General features: G+C 48.0%; 1 protein-coding gene across 2 annotated transcripts in view; it reads left to right on the top strand.

The window, feature by feature from the left end:
* JARID2 (jumonji and AT-rich interaction domain containing 2) overlaps positions 1 to 25,095 on the top strand; it is a 684,143-nt gene that overhangs the window by 416,943 nt on the left and 242,105 nt on the right. For both annotated transcript variants that reach the window (XM_086965161.1, XM_086965160.1), the window contains exon 5: positions 5,491 to 5,667. In XM_086965161.1, coding sequence (XP_086821287.1) covers positions 5,491 to 5,667 — 177 coding nt within the window. The remainder of the gene's footprint in view (positions 1 to 5,490; positions 5,668 to 25,095) is intronic.

Raw genomic sequence — 25,095 nt, 5'->3', positions numbered from 1 at the left:
CACAGAAGACTGCCTAAGATCCTGAGTGGTGGCAGACATGTGTTAACCTGACGTGCAATAGCTCACACTTGCTTTCCCACCAAGATGTTGTGAAAGACACCTGCTTAGGTGTGTTTGGGGGAGGTGAGTTATCTCGGGGATCTACAGATCGGAGTTCTCTGGTGGATAGCAAACTCACATCAACCGTGTGAACCTGTGGGAGATCAGTTTCGTCCTGAAAGCCTTTGTGCTATCCATCAAGGGCAGGCTGTTGCAGGCCCTCCTAGTTAAGACACTGAGCAGATTCCATGGTCGATCACAAGCAACATCCACTCCTTGAGGTGGCAAAGGATATCTTCAAATAGTGGAGCGTGCACTGGTTAGAGCTATTTTCCACCAGTGAGAAAATACAGTGTCAAAAGTACTGTGAACTGGACTTTCCTCCTGGAAAGTAGTTCGGAGACACATTTAGGTTGCCTTGGGACCAAGTCTTATTTACATGTTCCTACCTCTCCTGTCTCAATTTCTGAGGAAAGTACAAACAGATCATGCCCAAGTCATCTTAATAGCCCAAGCCATCTTAATAGCCCCAGACTGGGCTAGCAAAATGAAATGTGAAACCCAGAATTCCTGAGCATGAGTATCTTTCTACCGATCAAACTACCACTTAAGAAGGATCTCCTGTCTCGACAATAGGGAAGGGTCATTCACCCCAGTCTTGCACCTCAGTCTTCACAACCTACACCACAAGGCCTGGAGATTGAACGGCAGCCGTTAAACACATTTGATATGCTGACCGCAGTAAGTGATGTTTTCCTTGCAGCCTGCCACTCTTTGTAGTCAATCTATGCTGGGTGCTGGAAGGAATTTGTGTCCTGGTTCTGCACTTTTAATGGCAGCCACTGCAGGACAAACTCATGTGAGTTAGTTTTTTTTATTGTTGGCCCAGCAGGAGCTTGCTGTGGATACCGCTAAGGATTATCTGTCATCCCTTTCGACCTTTCTCTGTTTACCTGCTCAACCCTCTCTATTTAAAACACAGATTGTGGTGTGTCTTCTAAAAGGTTTGATACGCATGTTTCTCCAAACCATTTGTCCAGCGGCAATATGACTTGACATTTCTTATGTGCATACCTTTTGAGCCAAATCACAGCTGTTCACTGAGACTGCTGACACTTCAAATAGTTGTCCTAATTGCCATTACCCGTGTGTGCCGCAGCAATGAACTGCAGGCGCTACCCGCACAATGACTCTACACACCTGCCAATTTTTTTGTGTGGATGATCACGTCTTTGTAAGGTTCCCTTGAGCAAAGAAGGGAAAGGCGGTGCAGAAAGAGACCATGTGAAGGTGGATAGTCCTCTTCATTAACATCTGCGTTGTGCTGCCCAATAAACAACCTCATCGCATCTAGGCCGTTACGGAGTAATTGCGGAGCCACATGGTGCCACTTATCAGTGCACAGCAGCATTGCTGAGAACATTCTCCAGATCCTGTATGACGCTTGGAGATGTACTTAAAGCAAGAAATCTGTGTTAAGCGTCTTCCAGAAATAGCTTTAAAGAAGAGGACTTGTTCTTCTAGATAATGAAACACTCCAGCCCTGAGAGTTACCCAAGGAACTTCATTGTCAGTAAAAGACTAGGGTTATCAGGCCGTTTGCATAACGTTTGTATATGAACTAATTTCTGATTGTGGACAATTTCCACATGTTAAGTGACACAAACTCTGTGGACGTTGGACTAAGCTGATAAGTCAGTAGTTTGCAATACAAATTATGGTTGTATGAACACAGTAGCAAGTATTGTTGACAAATTGCACCCTAGTTTGGGTATGTTTTTGCATTGGCACAGGGAATTTAATTATCTATTGATCTAGTGCAGTAGTCTTCAATTTTTCCAATGATGGTTCCTCCAAGTGCAAAAACAAAAAATCACACACCCCCTCCTCAAAAGTCTTCACATTTATTCTATTAAGCAGACCATGTTTAAATTTGTCTAGACTTATTTAAACATTGCGGGTAGTTCTGTTACGGTTTTAAAAATGCAGTCAAATTTATGAATGCCAAACACATGCTATTCTGGTCAGACAGGCCTCACTAATGTGTAAACGCATCCACAGTATTAGAAATGGAGGAGGGAGTTGATAAACATATTTGGAGTCCCTTCCAGCGAAAGACCTTCTCCCAGCCAGGATATAAATGATAAAAGATGTCAGTGATGGCCCATTGCGGAGTGGCTTACTGCCACTCGTTTTTTCCCCCTGCTGAAAACAAAGCACTGATATCAGCATAATGTTTCTTTTGGCTAGAGTCTGCTCCCCCCCCCCCCCCCCTCCCCCTAAGGTTGAGGACCTCCGATCTAGAGCATAATAGGTCATCCATATATATATACTCTCGGTTGGTCTAGTTAAGACCTAGCTTCCATAGGAAAATAATTTTTTGTTTTTCTAATAACTTTGGCGCTGTTTGACGAATCTCCACCCAAAAATTCAAAACTAGTGTGCCAGTCACTTCAGCTGCTTTCTGGAAAGTTTCAGGGTGATTCATCAAGCGGGGCTGAGAAAAAGGGGGTGGTCCCAAAATGCGTTTTGCTCATGCAGTTTCCCATAGGGATTTTAGGCACCACTACAGCCCAAACCACTTAACAAAATTTTTCTAAATTTGGCAGAAAGCTAGATCTTGTTCCAGAAACAGTTCTTTTTGTAATTTGGTGTAGATCTAATCAGTAATTTGAAAATATCTAGACGCAGATCCCTTTGGTGGATCCACGCTCCCACAGCAATTCTGTGATTGACTGGCCGCAACCTGAGATGAAATTTGCGCCTGCCATTTTGTTAATCGGGACACATTTCCCAGGGGTGGTGGGAATAAAGTATAAATGGGATATAATGAGACTGATTGAAGAGTCAGTTAGGGACCTTTAAAGGCAAGAAACTGCCAAAAACCTTTTTATTTTTAGCGCCCCCCCCCCCATGTGATTCTCTGACGGATCTGTGGATCCAGACCAAAATAAAAAAAAAAAAACCCTCTCACACAATCACTCATACACCCAGTCACACATCCATACAGCCACTCACCCATACACTCACTGATGCATCCACTCGGGGACCACTTGCACACCCACTCAGACCCACACAGGCACTTACACACCCTCATATACACTCACACACCCGCTTACATACCCACATAACTTGCATACCCACTCAACTACTTACATGGCCACTCACACCTACTCAGAGACCCAGACAACCACTCACACACCCATTTACATACTTATACATACACTCACACACCCGCTTAGACTCATGGAACCAGACATCTACTCAGCTCCTCAAAACCACTTACACTCCCAGCACTTACCACACACACACACACACACACACACGTTTCAGCCACTAACACACCAATTCAAAGACCCAGTTGCACGCCCATTTACACCCCCATATAGCCACGCACACACCCACTTACCCCGAGACTCACTTACACACCCAACACACACTCACTTACACACTCATACAACCACTTACACAACCACATAGCCAGTCACACACAAATTCAGAGACACAGAAAATCTGCTGCACACCCATTCAGCCACGTAATAATTAGGAAATAGCATTAAAAAACAATAGAAAATCGCTGGAAAAAAACCCAAGGTTACAGGGACGTTATAGTTGGGTTCAGATTTTACACACACAAAACCATAGAAATTCACCAGTTACAGTTATCTCAAGTAACTATAACTCGTGCCTCAAGGTAACTATAACTTGCGCCTTCACCCTGTACTGCTAATTATCCCACATGTCACATCTGACATGACCTCTTCTATGACATCATTGATAATATTACTGCAACATTTGCAGTGAAATTATTCAGAAGAAAACTGTGCTCGGCAGGGGCACAAGTTATAGTTACCTCGGGCATGCAGGCTGCATTTGCAAAAGAGAACATTTAAATTGAGTACGCAAGTAGTCACCATTGTGAAGAACTAATATGGGTTGAAAGGAAGGAGTCACTATGAAATTATTAGACTCCCATCTTGGGGTATGACAAGGAAAGTCTTTCTGGAACTAACTTCAAAGTAAAAGACAAAGACCATGAATGGCTCAGTGGGTCTAAACCTAGTCTTCTGTTTCATCTGCAACTAATAAAGTGAAATGTTGAGATTTTCTCAGTCTGAGAAGGATCCTTGATGCACGGTTTTGAATCCCTCCTGCTCCTGCCATACCTTGGGTTTGTAGACCTGCATACGCGACATTCCCAAAGTCTTATGTAGATAATCCAGAAGCATCCATTGCTGTTAATCTGTGACGAGATTCTGTAGGTCGGATGATAGAGTAACCGCTCAGAGTTTCATTAATGTGCCAAGTGTTGTTATTGGTTAAGGACACCTTGCAAAATTTCGATGCCTGTTGTGTATCAAAGTTTTACTTGGATAGAACAACCCCCCCTATCATTTGAGCATTAATAATTAGTGGTTGTTCTATTCACAGCAAAGCAACTAAAGTCATTATTGATAAGAGGTCACTGTCTTGCGATTCGATATGCTACGTTATTAAAGATTGGAATCCTGACTTTTTTTTACCCTAGGCCTTTTTAAGACGGACATTTGCAAGGCAGTAATGGGGAGATTCCCACATTCTTTTCAAACATTACTTTTTGGATGAGTCTTCCTGAAAAGATGAACTGTTCGGTCATGAAATTCTGTGCATCCTGTTTGCATGAAGCCTGATTAGACAAATGCTGTATTCTTCCCTCCTATTGTAAAAAAGTGAGATTAGAATTCAGCCAATTTGTAAGAAGTGAGAGCACGAAAATAGCATGAGGAAATCTGCTTTCATGGAGTTTCCGATACTCTAGCCTTCCTCTCTATCTATCGCCACTGCCAGGCAGCCGTCCTCTTCTTTAAAGTACATTGTGGACCTATTACCTTACACATTTGAGAAAAAGCTTACAGGAACTGGGTGAGGCAGTTGATAGTGCTTGGATAGGAATGGAAAACACCACTGGGTCTGGGCTCCCAACAGCATGGCCAAGCCACTGACCAAGAGTTAACAAAAGAATGCCAATACTGTGTACTTTTTTTACTTTGATTTTGTAAAAATCAAAGTAAAAAAATCAAAGTAAAAAAAAGTACACAGTATTGGCATTCTTTTGTTAACTCTTGGATAGGAATGGGGCAGCTTTTGAGTATAAGGTGCTCCAATATTCTTTTAAAGTGACAACATTTCTTAGATGAAATTTCACTGTTCTGTCTTCGAACCAGGCATTTCCCAACCAAATGTGTGGGTAGCGGACAAAGGCAAGAATACCAAAATATCTGAAATGGTAATTGTTTTCCTGTTTGTGGTGACATGGCAAGTAGGAAAGTTGGTTTATCCAGTGTTTCCAATCTGTACGTTTTTCTTGCAACGTTTTCCACCTACACTGTACATTTGAAACTTCAGCACCAACTAAATATGCTTAAATGTTAAGAGGGAGTTTTAATAAACTTTCTGTTTCAACCTGTTTAGGTTCTCCAGCCTTGCCCAACTCCATTGCATGTTTTGGAACCTCGCTAGATGAAGACGACGTAGAGGAGGAGGATGAAGAAACAGAGGATACAAAGTCAACCACAACAACCACCCCATCGTCATGCCATTCAACCCCACGAAAAGGAAAAACACACAAACATGTTCTCAACGGACATGGTACGTTACTGTGTCTAATAATTTTTTTTGATTCAGTGAACAAAATTTTCAAAAGAGAACTTCTAAAAGGGCTGAAATCCCTTGTTAAGTTGTGCATTAAATTGAGGGAGCATTAGTGGAAGGTAACACTTGAGAAATAGTTTCACAAAAAACTATTGAAGAAAAGATCAAAGATAAAAAAAATTCTGCAAACCCATAATTCCTTTACCAAATTCTGTGTTTATTTATTATTATAACTGCGTTTTTGTTAGTAGTCATTGGTATTTTTTACTCAATGTGACAGCATCTACTTGCAAATATGTCATGTTTATTCTCCTGTTTGATTGGATGGATAAAGAAGTTCAGCTTTCTGGGCCTAGGAAAGTGAAATTCCATTCACTAGCATTTGTACAGATTGCGAATGGGTCTCGGAGAATATTTTCATTAGAAAAGCCCATCCTAGAGAAAGGTTTGTATCTTGAATATAAATAGGTATGCCCTTTTATTGGTAGCAGTAGGTATTAATGATAGTTGCTGTTAAAATGTTAATAGTTGCTATTATCTTAAACAATGAGGTCTTTGAGCTCTTGCAATAGGCCTCATTCACAGCATGTGTTTGCTTATGTGAATGAAGGAATCCATGTTTGACAGAAATGTTCAAGTTACTGAGTGATTACTCCACTATTGCACTGAAGCATCTATTCCACTTTCACCAATATTAACTGTACTGCTGCTCCAGTACATAATGCCCTGCTGCTGACAAGGTGTCAAGTTCGTTTCTAGACTTTTAACTCCCATACACTGAAAACGGGGTTTTCCAAACTAATGGTCCAGTACAGAGTAACTAATCATACTGAAACATAAACAGTGGTACAGGCACAGATAATGTTGAACCCCCCTTACCAAATGTTAATTATGGGCTTACATTTGATCCTGACAACCATAAACAGCCGAATATGTCAGACTCTCCAGGAAAGGAACCTACTGTTCTCAAACCTTTTGCTAGTTTTCACAGAGCTAAAAGACATATGCCTGGTCGTACTTAATGGACACATACAAAAGCAAACTGAGTTGCAAGCTATGAGACAGAACCCACTATTTGCTTTGAGGGAGCAAATTGTTCATGAGTGGCAGAACTTGACACTAAAATATTCTACTCTCAAGAATACTGTTAATTATTTAGAACAGAAGAATGGACATTAATATTAGTATGCTAATCTAATGTAATGGCTTTTGATATAGCTTATGGGAGGCTGAGCCCCCAAAGCTTTCTTGCACAATTGCTTAGAACTGCGTTCCTGAAACCCAAGTCGTTCATATGGCAGAATCGAAATTTGCCTAGCTTAGTAACGGTAAGTTTCAATTCTATTAAGGACACGGAGGCGAGGATTATGCTTTTTCTCTTCTTCGCTGTTTATTAACAAAACAATCAGCAGCCAAAAAAGCATCAATGTAAGCCTTATACCTCAGAACAAAGGATATAAAGGCTATCACAACTTTAAAAAATTCAGAAAAAACTACAAGTCCCATGGTCTGCAGCAGAACAGTCTGCAATATAGTCCTTCATTAGTGTCCATGGCATCTAGATAGGACGTCCCTCCTATGACCACTTCCTCTTTCTTCGCGCGAGTCACGCTTCAATTTCACTGGTCTTGCTTTGCACCATCGTTACCTAACAAAAAACATACAACCGCATCAGCGGTTTGTAAACCCAAACGGTCCAGATCAGGCAGTTAATCACCAGTATTATAACAACACGTCTCATCAAATACCACTGGAAAACCTGCGTACTTACTGCATTACGGGAGGGATCGCCTCCATCGGTGGCCGTGAGGGATAATCCTCGCCTCCATGTCCTTAATAGAATTGAAACTTACCGTTACTAAGCTAGGCAAATTTCGATTCTATGTCAGGACCGGAGGCTTCAGATTATGCTAGTTTAACCCCTTCCATGCTCATGACGAGCTCAGCTCGTCATGAGGCACGGTTGAGCTGTGCTGATGACGAGCTGAGCTCGTCATAGTACAATGATGATCAAAAAAAGTCAGCACAGGAGGGGAAAACACCTAGCAGCCAAGGTGTTAAAGCGTACTTACCACCAAATGCGCTATATCCACCACTGGCTTGAAATAAAACCGCTTAAAAGTGGAGTCAGAGGACCAATCCGTCGCACGCATCAGGTCCTCCAGACGGGCTCCCAAAGAGAAAGCCTTAGAAGCCATGGCCCCTCTAGCGGAGTGGGCACCAAACTGCTTCGTGTCGATACCTGCTTCCTGCATGATCCACCGAACCCATCTGGCGATGGTGGGTGATGAGACAGCCTTGTGTGGCTTCCGCAGTGCAATCAACAGCTGTCGTTCGCCCGGAGGACGAAGTTCTAGGGTTAAATCTTCATACGCCTTCAGGCATTGTACCACACAGAGTTTGGGGACGTCCACGAAACACGGATAAGAAATTGACCTTGACCCACATTTCGTGCGGCGCCCCAACGTGAAGACCACCCCATCCGGGGAAAAAACCCTTGCAGAGATATCCAAGGCGCGCACATCAGACACCCGCCTGCATGAGACCAGACACAAGAGCATTGCCAATTTTGCCGATAACTCTTTCAAAGAAAGATACTTGTTTGCTTGCCAAGACAAAAAAAGATTCAGAACAAGATTGACGTCCCAGAGAACCGAGTAACGCGGTTCTGGCGGCAAGGAGAGGCAAATCCCTCTCAAGAGCCTACAAACGAAAGGGTGCTCCCCTATCGGTGCGCCTGTCACAGGATTATGGCCTGCCGAGATCGCAGAGCGCATCGCGTTGACAGTGCGGTAGGCCAGTCCTGTTGAAGCCGATTCTGCTAAAAAAAATTAAACTGGTACGACGCCTGCGACCAGGGGATCCAGGTCTCGTCGAAGATACCAGCAGGACCATTTATTCCAGGCGGAGCGATACCGCTTCGCTGTGCTACCTGCCCTGGCCTTTGAGAGGAAACTCTCAGCCGGTCCCGAAAGGCCTGGGAGCGACCAGCGTCGTCTGAAAGCCTCCATGCCATGAGGCGGAGAGAGCTCTGCATGATCAGATGGTGGGGATTCCCGTCCGCGTTGAGAAGAAGACGCGGAAACCGGGGGAGTACGATTGGAGAATCCCAAGAAAGTTCCAGTAGAACCGGAAACCAGACTTGAGATCTCCACCAGGGAGTCACCATAACCACGTCCGCTTGCTGGCGGCGAAGATGGGCCGCCGCTCTTAGCACCATCGAAAACGGCGGGAAGGCAAATGACTGCTCCTGACTCCAATCCTGGAGAAAGGCATCCGTGGCCTCTGCGAGTGGGTCCGGCCTCCAGCTGTAAAAACGCGGGGACTGGTGGTCCAGACGGGACGCAAAGAGGTCCACTGAAAACGGGCCGCACAGCGTGTTCAGCCACCTGAAAACCTGCGAGTCCAGCTTCCACTGACTGGAATCCCGCAAGTGCTGGGAGTGCCAATCCGCAACTTGGTTGTGTTTACCCAGCAAGTACTCCGCTGTGACCGAGATATGGCGAGTCAGGCAGTAATCCCAAAAGACCTTCGCTAAGTCCGCCAAGGCTTTGGAACGAGGGCAGCCCAGGTGGTTGACATAGCGGACTGCGGAGATGTTGTCCATCCGAAGTAGGACGCAGGAGCGGGCCGAATCCTTTGTCCAGCAACGCACCGCGAAGGACCCCGCCAACAGTTCTAAGCAGTTGATATGCAACTCCTGCTCTTCGGACGACCAGGCGCCGCCTGTGGAGAGTTCTCCACAACGGGCGCCCCAGCGGGCCCTGCTGGCGTCTGAATCTATGACTAAGTCCGGCACCGGCCCGAAGATCTCCCGGCCGTTCCAAGCTTCCATATGGGTCAGCCACCAGGCCATTTCCTCCTTCACCTCGACTGAGAGGGGAACCACCTGATCGTACGTTAGTCCCAGACGAAGATGATGCGCCTTGAGGCGCTGAAGGGCCCTGTAGTGAAGGGGACCCGGAAAGATTGCCTGAATGGATGAGGAAAGCAATCCTACCACTCGGGCAATCTGCCGGAGCGATGTGTGGGATTTCGAGATCGTCTGACGCAGAAGGTGGCGAATCTTTCCCATCTTCCTGGAAGGAAGGCTCAGGGTGCACTGCACCGAGTCCACAGTAAAGCCGAGGAACACCACTGTCTGAGTAGGGGAGAGAACTGACTTCACGCCGTTTATCATAAATCCCAGCCCCTGGAGCAAGGATACGGTCTGTTGAAGTTGAAGGCTCAACTTCTTGGGACACTGTGCCATCAACAGAATGTCGTCTAAATAGACAATCATCCGAATTCCTTGGCCCTGCAAGAGTTCCACAGCCGGATGGAGTAGCTTGGTGAAGCACCAAGGCGCCGATGAAAGACCGAATGGAAGGGCGTTAAACTAAAAAATTTGACCCATCCACTGGAATTGAAGAAAACGACGATGCGGTGGGTGAATAGGAACCACCATGTACGCATCCTTGAGGTCCAGACGGACCATCCAGTCGTTGGGGAGGAGCACATCCCGCAAGAGATGGATCCCCTCCATCTTGAAATGCCGGTAAACCAACCACCCGTTGAACTCTTTGAGGTTGATTACCGGACGCTTTCCCCCATCCACTTTGTCCACCAGGAACAAGTTGCTCAAAAACCCGGCCGGATGTCAAGTTGAACGACACATGGCCCCTTTGCGCAACAGGTCGGCGACCTCTTCGTCGACCAGTTGCGCATCCACTTGAGAGAAAACGATAGGGTGTGGAGGTCTGTCTTGGCATGGCCGATCGCAAAACTCTATGTGAAAGCCGCGGACGGTCTGTAAGACCCAAGCGTCTGACGTTATTCCGGCCCATGCCTCTGGGAACAGGGCTAACCTCCCCCCAATGCGGACACTGTCTGCCGATATAACACTCACCGTTTGAATTGTTTCCAACCGCATTCTTGAATCCACCGCGCCCTCGGAAGCGCTGTCCTCTGGTTGGATAGAAGGTATTGTAGGTTGCTGAGGCATTAAATTGTCCTCTTCCGGAGCCTTGATTTCTGTTGGCAGGTTGTTGACCACCACGGCCGGTCGCGCGGCCCCCACCGCGACCGGCCCCCCTGGAGAAACGCTGTTGGAAAACCCTCTTCATACTTGACTGCGCCCTATCAAGGGACATAAAGGTAGAGACAAACTTTCCTAATTCTTTGATAAAGGGGTCCCCGAAGAGGCCCCCTTGGGCCACCGCCCCCGCTTCCGAGGAGGCCAAGTCTCCCAGTTTCGGGTCAAGCTTAATGAGGAGAGACCTCTGGCGCTCGGTGGAAAGGGCGCAATTGGCGTTCCCCAGAAAAACCACTACTCTCTGTGCCCAGTTGGACAGGACATCTGGAGAAATGGCCGCACCTGACACTTTCGCTTCCTCCGCCATGTCCAGGATCTTAGATATGGGACCTATGGCATCCAGAAGCTTGTCCTGACAGGAGCGCCAGGAACGATCAATCCCCTTGCGAGGATCCTTAACGAACTTCACCAAAAAAGTGGCCATTTTAGGGTCTAGCTCGGGAGTAAGGGCCACTTTGCCCTCCAATGTGGGCCTAGGACACTCCCCGCGCAGACAGCTCCTTGCGTCCTTCTCAAGGGGCTTGCGTAGGTGCCCTGCGACGAACTTCGCCACTTTCTCCCCCGGTGTCCAGGCAGCCGACCGCAGATGCATTATTTCATCTGTGTCCAGCATGCCTGAACTATCCTGGGGTAGTTCAGTGGCAGAGCCCGAGGGCCGCCAAGAACGGACCGACCCATCCTCATCGTCAGTGTCTGCCGGGGAAAGACCTCCAGGGGACGAGGGTGCCGTCCCTAAGGACCCCGAAGGGCCCGGGGCCGGTGGAGGCATAGGGGTAGTCGCGGTCGCCTTGGCTAAAAATGCGTCACGCAGACGCTCGAAGGAGTCACTGTCTACACCCTGCGACGCGCCAGCAACCCCTTCCTTACACTTTTTCTTAGGGGCTGGGGGGGACCTTCCCCCAGGGACGGCATAGAGCCAGAGGCCCCCAAATGTGCCTGAGTCACTCTCTCGCACTCCTGAATAATGCGTGCAGAGAGACGATCTTCCATAGGTCCTACGATCTCTTGCACGCAGCGGTAAATGGAACTATCCACCGCTGTATAAAACTCCTCATCATTTAAATACTGATGAGATTCCTCCTCTTCGTAATATTCGTCCTGGTCCATCTCCCTGTAAAGCGCAACCCAAGCACCTCTTAATTGTAAGGAGAGAGGGGGGAAGGCGCAGGAGCAGGACAACAGGTAGTAGCCTGTTAAACTTATGTGTGACAGAGGAACTCTGTCGTATTTTTGGGCCCAGTGGTACCGGGATGTAAAGGGGGGCACCCAACCCACAGCGCGCTGACCCTCAATAGGACCGGGTCTCTGCTGCCTCCCTGCGCGCTGCTGAAATGATAAGATGCAGGAAAACAAGGTGCCCAAACAGGAGAAACGCCCGTAGGCGGCAACGCGGCAAAGCCGCTGTACAGACCCCCAGCGGGGCGTATTTAAAGAGGAAATCTGGGGCAGTACAGACTCCGACGAGCTGAGCGTCACGGTGAGGCAGCGGGGCGGGCTCCGTCGGTTCGTTCACCTCAGCGCGGTCTCCCTGAAGAGAAAGCCGCGCTGAGGCGAACGAGACGCTCTGGCTCCCCCTAGCGGTCAGAGGCGGCCGCCAAACACAGGGAAAGGCGCGTGAAGAGCAGCAAATGCTCCCGCGACCTAAAGGGGCTCTGAAAAGCAAAGAGCAATAACCCCTAACAAAGCGTACAAGCTTTCAATACACAAACCATTCAAATTACCCCACAAAGAGAAACCTCAGGAAGATATTCTGTTTTGAGTTTATGTGGCTAATCAACTTCTCTCTGATGGATACTTTTTCCTGTAGACTCCTCACCTCTGAACCTCCTGGATGCAATAGCTCCTCCACACCGGTAGCTGCCACTGACACCATTATGACATCATCATCCAAACACCTGGTGACATAACAGGAGATATAAGGTGCCCAACTGACATTAACTGACAGGCCGTTTCCTTTTTTCCATGTCACCAAAGCTGATCAGGACACGGTTCCTCATAAAAAACCAGGTCTCTAACCCAAGTAGAGATTGTGAAAGCCAGATGTCTATAGTGTACCATAGCGATGGCTGCTTGTGGTGTTTAGAATCTGATCATGACACAAATTGCTATGGTTCCTGCAAGATTATACATCTCAAAGCCATAAAGGAGATGCCTGCAAACGGTTTATGGAGAGGGCTACGGAAGGTAGGGGGAGGTCTCATCCTTGTTCCAGATCTCCTGCTTCACAACATCCTAATTTTTCCAGGAAACACCAACAGAAGGAGAAAGGAAGACATGGAGAGAAACCAGGTAGTTCTTCCTGGTCTCCTTTTCCAACAGATTCATCTTTAGAGCTTGAGTTGTTTACAGTTCCTTTAGGAACCGACTCAGTTGGCGCTGACTGATTTAGACCCCACTGCAAGACATAGGCCCCATAATCTGACTCCGTTATTAGGTGGACCTTAACCCTACCCTGATTTCCCTGCTGCTGGAGTGTATACATTCTTTTTGAATGCAATGTTGAAGGTCTTTAGGAGAGCTGTGGTCCCCTCTGAAGCCTTTGGACCCCAGAGGACAGGAAGGAGTGCCATTTGGACTCCCACCCAAGTGACTCCCGTTGGCATAATTTGCTCCCTTCTTGTCTATGTCTACAGCTCCTTCAGCACTTCGTAGACCCAGAAGAGAATTTCAAAGGCTTTTGAAGATAAACAGTACAGGAGAACTGAAATTCTCCATGACCTATTTGGAAAGTCCTCCCATCCCATAGAAGACTGTCTTTCTAATGGAGAGACCAATCATCTTCCTTTCTTTTCTTCTGATCCTGATAATTTTCAGGAATTAAGATATGCAAGTAGTTTAGACACTTCAAATGGACTTGATATGATAGGTCCTCTAGTGCTTAAATTCAGGAGTTTGCATCTTATTATTGGGTTCGGACTTCCTGTTCTTCTAGGTTCTCACCTGGAGCCTTCCTAGTAGCCCCTGCTGATGGGGAATCTAAGAATCTAGAGAAAGTTAAGAAGAATGTGTTCTCTGTTGGCTGCTTAGCACTAAAATCACGTAAGGTCACTTTCATGTTGGAATGGTACAACTATGCTATATGGGATATAGCCAAGTCAGTAGCCCCCAATCGTCCAGATCATCTGTGAAGTAATTTTACTGAACTAGAAATGGGATCAAGAGGCTGTCTCTTAACAAATCGTCCAGTCCTGTTTAGGTACTGTGGATTCGATGGCAAGGAAAATGGTGTGCTCAATTTCTTAAAGACCACATGCTTGGCTGAAGAACTTTGGTTTCTCTACAGATGTACAAAACACTCTTAGGAATCTGCCATTTGTTGGGATTAAATTGTTTCCCGAAAAAGCTGACCCTTTAGAGCGAATTAAGTGTAGTAGAGCTGCTGGTCTAGCTTTAGGCCTCCAGGCTCCCTTAAATTACTTTTGTCAGTTTTGTAGACTTAGAGGTTTCCCTGGATGTTTTGGATTTTGTCAGAGGCAGACTCCTCAGCCACAGCAAAAGTTTAGGGGTGCCGTTAAATTCAGAGGCCAGTCCTCAGATTAGCCAACAGATTAGCCCATGCCTTCCTCCTCCCCCATACTCCAACAAGCAAAGAATTTCTAGTCCGGTCTTGTTGGTTTCTGGAAGACAAGTTTGAGGCAGAGTATGTTTTTTTGTTTCGTTAAGGATATTCCTTCGGACCGGTAGGTCCTTCAAATAGTAGCAAAGGGTAAGATTCTCCCTTTCCTTCAGTTCATAGTGGGTTTCTTTCACTACTAATTTGCAGTTCTCTCTTTTGGTCTAACTTCTATACTTCATCTCTTTACAAAGATGATGGCAGTAGTAGCAACTCATTTCAGAAGATGGGAAATCCTAGTATTGTGGCATTTAGATGATTTGCTGCTGGCAGCTGTCGCCAGATATGGTGCCTCGCTTCTTGCAGTCCACAGCATTCCTGTTGTTTAACCTTGACTTTTCTATAGAAAAACCCAAATCTCACTATTGGCCCTCTTAGCATCTCCTGTTCAAAAGCACAGTACTGGGTACGCGAGCTCTGTAAGCTTTTTGACTCGAGGATTTGAGATATTCAGTCTGGTGTTCTGTACTTTTCGAGGAGGACCTCAAATCCCAGTTTTGAAGATCTTACGCCTGTTAGACCAGTGGTTTCAACATGGAGAATTATCTCTGATACCATAGCAATTTCGCCAGAGGCTGCAGTGGATCTATATCAGTGGGAAGAGGAAGGCAACATAAGTGCAGAGTTATCTTTCCATCCTCCCGCGAAAGTGACCACTATAGTGACAAACTTCTCCCTTCTGGGCTGTAGTGCTGATCTGGCGGTCAAAGTCCACTAGTCTCTAGAAAAGCAGGTTCTTCATATCAAACTGCTAGAACCCAAGGCAGTACAGCTAGGCCTAGAGTCCTGCCTCTCCACCATTCTTGTTTGATACACCCCATTGAAATCTCGCCATCTGTCTGAGGCATTGACTGATGTCTTGGGTATGGTGTTTGGCTGTTAACAAACTATCTGGCGGGTTCTCTCTCTGCCAGCCTCAATGTTCTGCACCTTGCCGATCACAAGTGTTGTTGCCACAGGTTCAGTACTTCGCCCAATGTGGCATCCCCAGGTGGTCTTGTTTGCCTCTCACATTGTTTGAGTTCTGTGCTCTCCCATATCCACTTCAAGGAGCCTTGGAGGATGTCTTCCAAATGAAGGAAGTGGAATTTTCAATATAAATACTCCTTTCCTCCCATGCACATGGTACTCTGGCTCTGTGGAAAAATGTGCCAAGACTAGGCCCAAGTAATCTTCATTGCCACAGATCTGTCTTCCTGTCCGGTTGTGGATCTTCTTTACCAGTTGGAGGAACAGTTTCAACATTTCAGCCTTCAGGGTCTGCACCTTCATGCCTTGGGATTGAGCGGAAACGTTAAGTTTAATTTCAGTTGACATCTAAAGTGGTAAATATAATTCTATTTGCTCACCTAGGCACTACCAAATGGTGCATTGTGAATACGTTTGTAGCTTTGTGTTTCGGTAACACAGTGGACCCTGTATGAGCCTGTCTCTCGGATATTCTATGCTGTGCCCTTTTTGAGAACACAATGTTGTGCTATTGGAGGGCCAAGGATCCTTGGCTGCCTTGCTGGCATTGCTCGGTTTTCCTGACCAGCCACCCATTTTTCAACTATTGTTTTAAGTTTCTGATAAAGATGATAAAGAACAATCAAACATTTGAGCCTTTGCATAGTTGCCTTTTAAGATTGATAACTTTAAAGATTCCGTTTGTACTACCATTACTTCAGCAAGACAGGTCAGTGAGTTGCAAGCTCTGAGTGTCTGTCTATCTTTTATGTCTCTTTCCTGTCAAGTTGGTACTAAGGACCAGCACTGCTATCCTACCTAGGGTTGTAACCCCATTTCAGGTAGGACAGTCTTTTACCCTGGCCTCTTTTATCCTCCCCTCACCCTTCGAAGAAGGAGGCTCCACAGGCTGTATCCAAAAAGAGTGGTTCGTTTTTACATTGATAGGGCTGAAGACTTTGGTATCAACCAGCTTTTTGTGGTCTTTGTAGGTAGAAAAAAAAATCAGTTAAAAAATGGACATAGATTATTTAATGCTTATAGATCTGATATTCCTAAACTCATAAACAACCATCTGGGGGCATATATGCTCATTTTGCTAGAGTAAATTCTTGAACTTCTGTTTTGTTAAATGGAGATTCATAAAAAGAAATATGTAGAGTGGTGAGCTGCACTTCTCTGCACACTTTTGCCAAGCATTGCTGTTTTTATAGAGAGGTACCTAGTGACAGTCACTTTGCCTGATCAGTCCTGCTAGACCTTTTATGTTACCTATTCAAGTCCCTCCTCCAAATATTGTTATATCTTGGGACTCTCTCTCACAAGGTGAGGAATCTGCAGGTAGAAGTATCCATCCGAAAAAGTCACTTTACTTTGATAACCATCTTTTGGATGGATACTCTGTATGCCTGTAGATTTGTCACCTACCCTACTTACTAACCCGTCTTGTAGTATGGTTATTTAGTAGGTTTCCCTTATTTTTTTAATAGATAGTTTGACCTTTTTAGGTTTCGCTGGGGGGCGGAGCCGTTAGGCTCCTCCTCCAGAGAAATCTGTAGTTTCTAGTATGGGTGACTTGAACACGCCCCTCTGCTTCATTGGCTAGCTCCATAAATGGAGGCTAGCCATTGGAACAGAGAGGCGTCCGTCAATGCCGGACCAGACACGGGGGCGTTCCCGAGATTCTTTGGCTTTTGCCGACGTCACGCGACGCCGGGAACGCCCCCGAGTCTGTTCCGGCATTGCCGGCACCTCCCTTGCTCCCCCTCCCGCTTGTTTGGTGCCCGTCTTCTGCTCCGGCCGGCCGTCGTCAGCTCTCTCCTCCCCCTTTCCCGCCCCCTCCCGCTTCTCTCTAATGCCCGCCTTCCTGCTCCGGCCTCTCCTTTCCCGCCCCCTCCCGCTTGTTTTGGTGCCCGTCTTCTGCTCCGGCCGGCCGTCGTCAGCTCTCTCCTCCCCCTTTCCCGCCCCCTCCCTTTTAATTAGTAACCAGTCCGCTCCTGGTCTCTCCCTGGAGTATGTAACCCCCGACCTCGGAGGGACGAGCAGGTGCCAACTGGGAACGTGGGGGGTTGCCACCTGTCCTTTATTTTAAGAGAGAATAAATCATAGTATAAAACATATATATTATTTATTGCCATTCAGTGCATTTCAGTAAGATGTGTGGTCTCAGGTTCAGCACGCGCACACTTGACAGGGACGTCTGAAATCATGAGGCCTAGAGGCAGCCGCCGCTGACCTCAGACCTCGTGATATATCGTGACAGTCGATAAGGCTGTGACTCTCCGTCCACTGGCGGCTGCGAGGTGCTGTCTTCGTAGACAGGGCTTTGAGTGCGCCCCGCGCACCACTTGGCACTTGTTCCATTCGTGAGGGAGGACCCCGACACTTCTTAGCCGGGCTGTAGTGCTTTAAATAGGAGAGTACCTGCACTTCCAGGCTGTAAACAGCTGTACTGGAGCGGTGAGTCTGTACTGCCAGTTCAAGCACTGTTCGTGTCGCACGGCGTCCACTTTACAAGAGCCCCGCACCAAAAGACGCATCTCCCCACCCGTGCTCTACCTCACCCCAAAGCCACCCCCTCTCCTCAGTCTCACCACAGCTCCTGAAATGTTTGAGCTGCCCCCAAGCACTACATCTCACCCAAGCCCCCATCCATTGCCCTCTAACCACCTTATACCCAAGATTCACATCTCAATACCAACCCTTCCACCTCATCCAAGGCCCCCCGACCTCATACCCGTACCCGAGGGTTCCCACCTCACACCAAGTCCTATACCTCCTGTAGTGCCTCGTCGCCATCTCGTCCATCCAGCCATTTGCCTTCCCCCAGCATTCCATGTTATTCCTCCCATCCCCCCCCCTTCACGCCACCCAATGAATACCCAGCTCCCCGCCTCACCTCGTGTCAGTCATTCAAAGTGTATTATTGCGCATTTTAGCGCCAAGACGCCCCCTCTGGAGATGTCGCGCCTGCCATTCGTGCATGCATTCATTCACTCGCCTTGCACTGAAATGTCTCCAAACTCGACACCTTGCAGGGGCCGGGTACTTGATGTGAGGGACTGATCTCTGCCCAGAGGCCTCACAAAATGCTGCCTACGAGGTTTAAAAGCCCACTGAGGCCCACAGAGCAGTGGAAGTTTGCGCATGTGTGTCGACCTGTGCGCTCTTCTGCCCGCGTGCGTGCGCGCGCAGGCCTCAGGTAGGCGGCGAAGGTGCGTAGGTCAACGTGACAGGATTATCCGGGATTGGCAGATTAAGAGACAGCCCTGAGTTGAGCGGGGTCACGGACAGAAATAAAGTTCCCAGAACTAGGCGAGGCCGGGCGGTCCTGCATCGGAGGGCGCCTCGGTGGTGAGATGCTGCGGTGAGGAGCGCGGGATGGGACAGGCTCCAAGGCGAAGCGCGGACCTCAACCCCTGTCCAGGAGCCTCTGGCCGCTGCTGTGGATATGATGATTTATCGAGCACCCCTGATAGGGCTTTGATGTGTTATTATTGCCCAACAGGTGGTCCTATTTTTATTTCATTTTTATCTCAGGAGGATGAAAGGATGAGTCAAACCTGTTGAGATAGGGACCCATGTGAAGATCTCTGCAGAGGCGGCATCGGCCAATTGCAACAGATGTTAATACCGCGTGTATTAACCCCCTGAGATACGTTTCGTGGATTGGAAGCCATGGCCTGCTGACTGCAAGTGGATCTACGCTGCTGGTACATTAACGCACCGAGCTATCTTACTGGTAGGGAACCAGCGACCTGCTGGCTGCACTGATCGCTACACTTGGCAAAATATCACACACACACAGATGTTTTTCATGGACTGCATGTGTCTTACACATCTGTATAGGAATTGACATGACGTATAGAGCTGTTTTACTTGGATTGGACCACATACACTGGAAATTACTCGGGGATCTCTCCTACGAAGATATTAATGGCCTGGCAGTGTTTCATAGATGGAACTCGGGGACTTGCAGCCTGCACAGAGTCCTGCATAAGGAGTAGTAACCGCAGAGCTTTCCAGCCGGGATCCTGGGTTGCTGCCTGTAGGCCTCAGACACGAGCATCTCTACAGCAGGTGCATGAACAGCCTGAGCTGTTTTACATGGATTGAGCCCTCGTTACAGAATGGTGCAATTCTGTGGAAGGAGCAGTGAACGCACATCTACATAACTGGGATTGTGGCTGCGCTAGCGCATTGATAGACTGAGCAGTCTTGTTGGATTGAAACTCGACCCCGGACCACTTACCGTGATTGCAGTACGAGTAGGGACAGCGGAGCTCTCAACCTGGGATTGGTACTTGTGACCTACTGTGGGGCGCGGTGAGCACACACACATTCTTCCCAGCAGGCATATTTACCGCCTGAGATGGATTGGAACCGATGACACGCAGGATGCGTGAGCATCTGCAGGAGGTCCGGTGACTGCCGAGCTATTGACCTGGGATGGGCACTTGGTGATATGCAGATCACACAGTCACACTCTTTCTCTCCAGTAGGAGCATTGACCGTCTAAGTTGTCCTGCACGGATTGCACCTGGTAGCTTCCAGGCTACACACGGATCCGCAGTCGGACCAGCGACCCCAGATTTATTTTCCCGGAGCTAGTACTTTGGAGCTGTAGATGCTATTCACACACGCTGCAGCAGGCGCGTTAGCACTCTGAGCTGCCTTGCGTGCACCGGCTGCGCTCACTTGCAGGGCTCTCGGTCCGGGCCTCATTCTCCGCCCAGCCCTGGTCAGCTCCTGGTCCTGTGGGGATGGCTCGGCCCCTCCCCTCGCTGCTCACCAGCCCCTGGGGTCTGTGAGGGTCTCCCCGCTCTCACAATGATCGCATACGTGCACTGCCTGCGGGCCGAGCCGGTGGTGGGCTGCCTGCACGCCGCCCCCTGGCAGCCAGCCTACGGCGATGACGAGGAGGAGCTGCTCCCGCTGCAGCACCGCAGGATGGGGAACACGCACCCCAGGACCCGCAGCTCGAAGCGGGCCTCTGCCGAGGATCACACGCTGTGGACAGGTGAGAGCGGCGCCGTGCGCTCTGGGGGCCAGTGTGTCCCACTGGTCCCCAACTGAAGGGCCCACACTGTCCTTTTGTATTGCACTTCGGCACTGTAGTCTTGGCTCAGTTCACGTGTTCTCAAGTACAAGAAACAATGGCCTGGGTAAACACTTTTTGGCACGGTGTCTGATAACAAACCGAGCAGACACAGTATTCTACAGTCTCGGCCTGGTGCTTGCAGCAGGGTGCGTTTCAGCTGTGTGGGGCTTTGTGCGTTGACCTTTGACCTCCTGGACGGGTGCGGGGGTCTCAGCTGCTCCGTCCTGCTGTGTGGGAGGGGCAGAGGGTACAGCTTGGCTTGACAGAAGAATGCATGGGCGGAGTGAGGCCGGGCAGTATGGATTTTCTTTGCGCCCGCCTCGTGTTTATCGATCAGCTGTGGGGTGGGGCAGGGGTGCGTAAGGGCGCTTTCAGAAATGAAAAGAACACATCTAATCTGCGGCTGCGCTGGGATCTCTGTGCGAGCTGCATGGGGCCACGAGAAAAGCATAACTGTAGGAACCTTGAAAATGTAAGAAGATGTAATATCCCCATGCCAGCAAGTGATAAAACTACTAGTTTCTGCAAAACTGGCACATTAAACAACATATATGATCATTGGACGCTCTGAGACGTCAGCAGGGGCGTGGCTTGGTATATAAGATTGTTGGGGGGGGGGGGGGGAGGGGGTGGTGTAAGCTTCAGAATTTCCGACAGTTTGGTTTTTAATATTTAGATACATTATGCAAGCACAGTACCTGAGAGGGGCCTAAGGGCAGTGAAAGGGAGAAGAATGCAAACTAGTAGGAATAGTAAGAGAGAAAACACAATCATTTGTAAAACGGCCAATATTTTTGAGGTCTTTCAAAACAGCGAGGGAGAGTGTGTGTGTTTTTCTTTTCTGTGTGTTTGTAAAAATTACTGGTGAAATCCGACTGGCATCTCGCAATACCCTACTGAAAGCACCTGTACCCAACTATTTATCAGAAAATGCATTTATTAGGGGAGTGTAATACCCCAAACACCCCCCTGAAGCTATGCCCCTGAACATCCGTTGAAGAGCTGCGCCAACTGCTGGAGATGAGGGGGGTTTGAAGTTTTAGCAGCAGCAAGAATTCCCCTGAGATGTGTTGTAGAAAAAAGAAGCGTTGCTAGAAATATTGTGTATAACATAACAATGACATTGTTAGGGGAGAGGATGTGGCCTAACGGCTCAGTCGTCAATCTCAAATCTGGGGAACCGGGTTCGAGTCTCCGCAATGATGCTCAACATCCTGTGATTCTGGAAAAATCACTTAATCTCCCCATGCCTAACACAAAAAAGTGTCCTTGTGTATTGCAACTGGTGCTCGTGTAAAGCTCCCTGATACCTTCGGGTCAAGTTTGCGCTATATAAAACAGAAAAAAATGCCCCGGGAAGCTTGCCAGGCCCAAGCGATGCCACCTCTGTGCCTGCACCCCAGAGGCAGGGTGGCATCGGTGCTCCTGCTGCTAGTACCTTTTACACTGCCACCCTCTGTGTCTGTGGTTACAGGGCTGTGTTGCTGCAAAAACGTCCCTGTAACAAAATCGGCCGAAAACCGGCCCTGGCAGAGAGCGCGGCCGTCCCCCCTCCCCCGGGAGGTGGGGAGGGGGGGCCGGTCGAGCACTTTGCCAGGGCCGGTTTTGGTTCCCTGGTCACATGATGTCTGTACCCCTGGGGCAGAGGTATACTGCCTTGTCTGTTTACGTGCACCGGCGCCAATAGGTAGTGCTGGTACTGTGTAACTGAAACATTCTGTACATCTGCAGTAGGTATCTCTCCTGACATCACAGGCAGTGGAAGCCTCGTGCAAGGGCTGGCGTTGTCACCCTGGGGTCTCAGAACTGATATAACAATGATTCGCTACACTTTGTTCATGTAGTACTGCGGCTGTGGCACGGTTTCACACCTGTGCACTTATTACCACTACTGTTGCACTGCTTGAGCGCGCCATGTGCAATTATTAGTCCTCACAACATATTGTTTCGCGAGACCTGGTGTCGGAGGCGTTACCACTGTTTCTGTCCAATTGTTACAGGTAGGCCTGCTCCTGTCACGCTGGTCCATCACACCTGGTGTACTAACTGGGGTTGTTGCTGTCTCTCTGTCAGCGCACCTGCTGCAACCAGAACTCCTTCTTTTAAGCAGTTTCCACTCTGAGTTCAGTTGGCATCGCTTCTGTCACGCTGGCACAAGGCTTCCTGTCTTGATCTGTTATCGGGAGCACGCGGGATAACTTATTACAGTGGGCTCCTCATGCCGCGTCATCACAGGCGGTGTTTCCAGGCCTGGGCTTCTCTCCTACAGATCATGGCTAGAAGTTGCATTACTCTAATCAGTTCAAGGGAAGACAACCAAGACTACATCACCCAGAAAGCATTTTTATGTACCTACATAGTCGCCGCAAAAACGCCCGCCATAGAAAGAGCGCAAGGGACAGGAAACGAATAAACAAGGGAAGGAAAGACACACAACCAAGAGTGGAACACTTAAAGCTGCTCCAGAGAGGGGGAGCCGAGCAGGTCCGCCTGGAAATGTACATGTGTAGAGACACTTCCTCGGGAAGGTCCCCCCTCCCCCCGATCAGACCCTTTCAATTATTCAATAGCTAGAGCAGACCAAGTGACTGCCAGGTGCAATACATCAGGCTTAGGAAGGGCTTTCATTAGATTCAGAGAGATTCACGCTGCTCTCTCCCTCCATCCCTCCGCCCTCACTCCTGTGTGGGTGGCTCTGTGTGTGTGTGGGTGGCTCTGTGTGGGTGGCTCTGTGTGTGTGTGCGTGTGGGTGCAAATGCAATAGGTCTCACATTTGCGAAAGATTAAGCTATTGGCATTGTAAATGACAATGCCATTTATTTATCTGTATTCAAAACCAACACATAAATAAAAAAATTTGTCATTTACAATGACAATAGCTCTAACTTTTACAAAGGCGAAACCGTTGCATTGTAAATGCTTGTTGATTATTATTTCTGTAAAATAGACCTAGATTTATCCTTTGCAAGATCCCTGTCCTTTCGCCTTGTTGGTGCAAAAAAAATGAATGGGAAACTGCCTTTGGAAAGTTGGTTGGGACACCTTATATCTCCTGTGACGTAACCAGGTGTTTGAATGCTGAAGTCGTAAATAACTCTGTGCCCTCTACCTGCATGGAGGAGCTAATGCAGAAGAGTTTCCGTTCCACACTTTTGTCAGGAGATGTTGTCAAGGTGAGGAATCTGCAGGAAGAGAATCCATACAAACGATTGTTACCAAAGGTAAGGAACTTTTTTTAGCAGCTTTAGTCTGATGACTGAAAATTGGCACCATTCTTTAATTGTGATGATTATTGTTTTGTTAGAATATACAGTCTGTGTTGAAAAGTGACCCCCCTGTACCTGCCGGGACTGCACCTAATAGAAATAGTTCCTTCTGGAAGAGGTAGCTAGATGCCGATGGGCATGGAGGGTTAGGGTGGAAAATCTGTAAGTGCCAAGATACATATAGGGTACCCAAGACTGAGTCGGAAAGTTGTTTCATTTAAATGTTTCAACTATATTCTAGTGCATGCACAACCTTCTGTTTGTGTGTAGTATAGTCAGTGTTCCGTGCTCCTGGGAATCACTCACTGAACCCGAGTGAATGAAATATAGGTAGGCTGCATCTCCACTGACGTGGGGTATGTCCCCTGGGCACTGGTTTGTTGACCTCTTGTTTAGAGGTTACTCATTTTAATCTCCGTTGGTGAATGAATTAACTTAAACCAGTGATTCATAGTTATTTAGTTTATTCTTGATGTTTTTTTTTGTAATCTTAATTTAAATTTTGTTCTGTAGTTCCATCACTACATATCCCAACATTCATCTCGTAGGTCCCGATACATTTCGGTCCAACAGACCTTCATCTGGGGACAGAATGATAACCGTGGCTCAATATACTGGGGAACAACCGCTATTTAAATATAAATTCTGTTTAAAGGAGTGACCAAGTCCCTTCAATAAAGGGTGAAGTATCACATGCTTAGTGAACCATAGGACACTAAGCATGTGATTTATATCTTCTATATGTATAGTTGTGACTCTGGTGCTCTTTAGTTTGTGTACCCTTAATATATTACTCGTCTAAATATTACCGCATTGTGAGCGTGAATTTAACCAGTAGTTAGGTTGTGGTATGAAATTAAAGTGTAATTACATTCTGTGAAATGGTATTGTCTTTGTCTCGGCGGCTGCGTGCTAACGCTTAACTTTCTAATTATGTATAACGGCTCAATTATACTATGCATGTACACTTTTGCACCAAGTTAGATACTTGTTTGTGGAGCGCGGCGGACCTGCTGCCCAGCGGACCTTTCCTTCCTGACATCGGATCCACGACTCGCCGGACCCGCTTCGCGGGTCCCGCAGCGCGTCATCTGCCTGGGGGCTGCACCGAGGAGCTGAGGAGGAGCGCGGGGTCAGGCAAGTGATCCAGCGGGGCTGCGAGCAAGGCAGGGGACTCCAGTGACCAGGAGCCCCTGCGCGCCCAACCAGCAACACCTGGGCTGCTCTCCCCGCTGGCCACGCCCCCCGCTAACGGAGCCATAAGCTGCCTCAACCCCAGCGCCTGTGGGACACTTTTGCACCGAGTTAGATACTTGTTTGTGGAGCGCGGCGGACCTGCTGCCCAGCGGACCTTTCCTTCCTGACATCGGATCCACGACTCGCCGGACCCGCTTCGCGGGTCCCGCAGCGCGTCATCTGCCTG

The sequence above is a fragment of the Lissotriton vulgaris genome, chromosome 4_1 (genome assembly GCF_964263255.1).
Source record: "Lissotriton vulgaris chromosome 4_1, aLisVul1.2, whole genome shotgun sequence".
Lineage (NCBI taxonomy): Eukaryota > Metazoa > Chordata > Amphibia > Caudata > Salamandridae > Lissotriton > Lissotriton vulgaris.
This window is presented reverse-complemented; position numbering and strand designations above follow the sequence as displayed.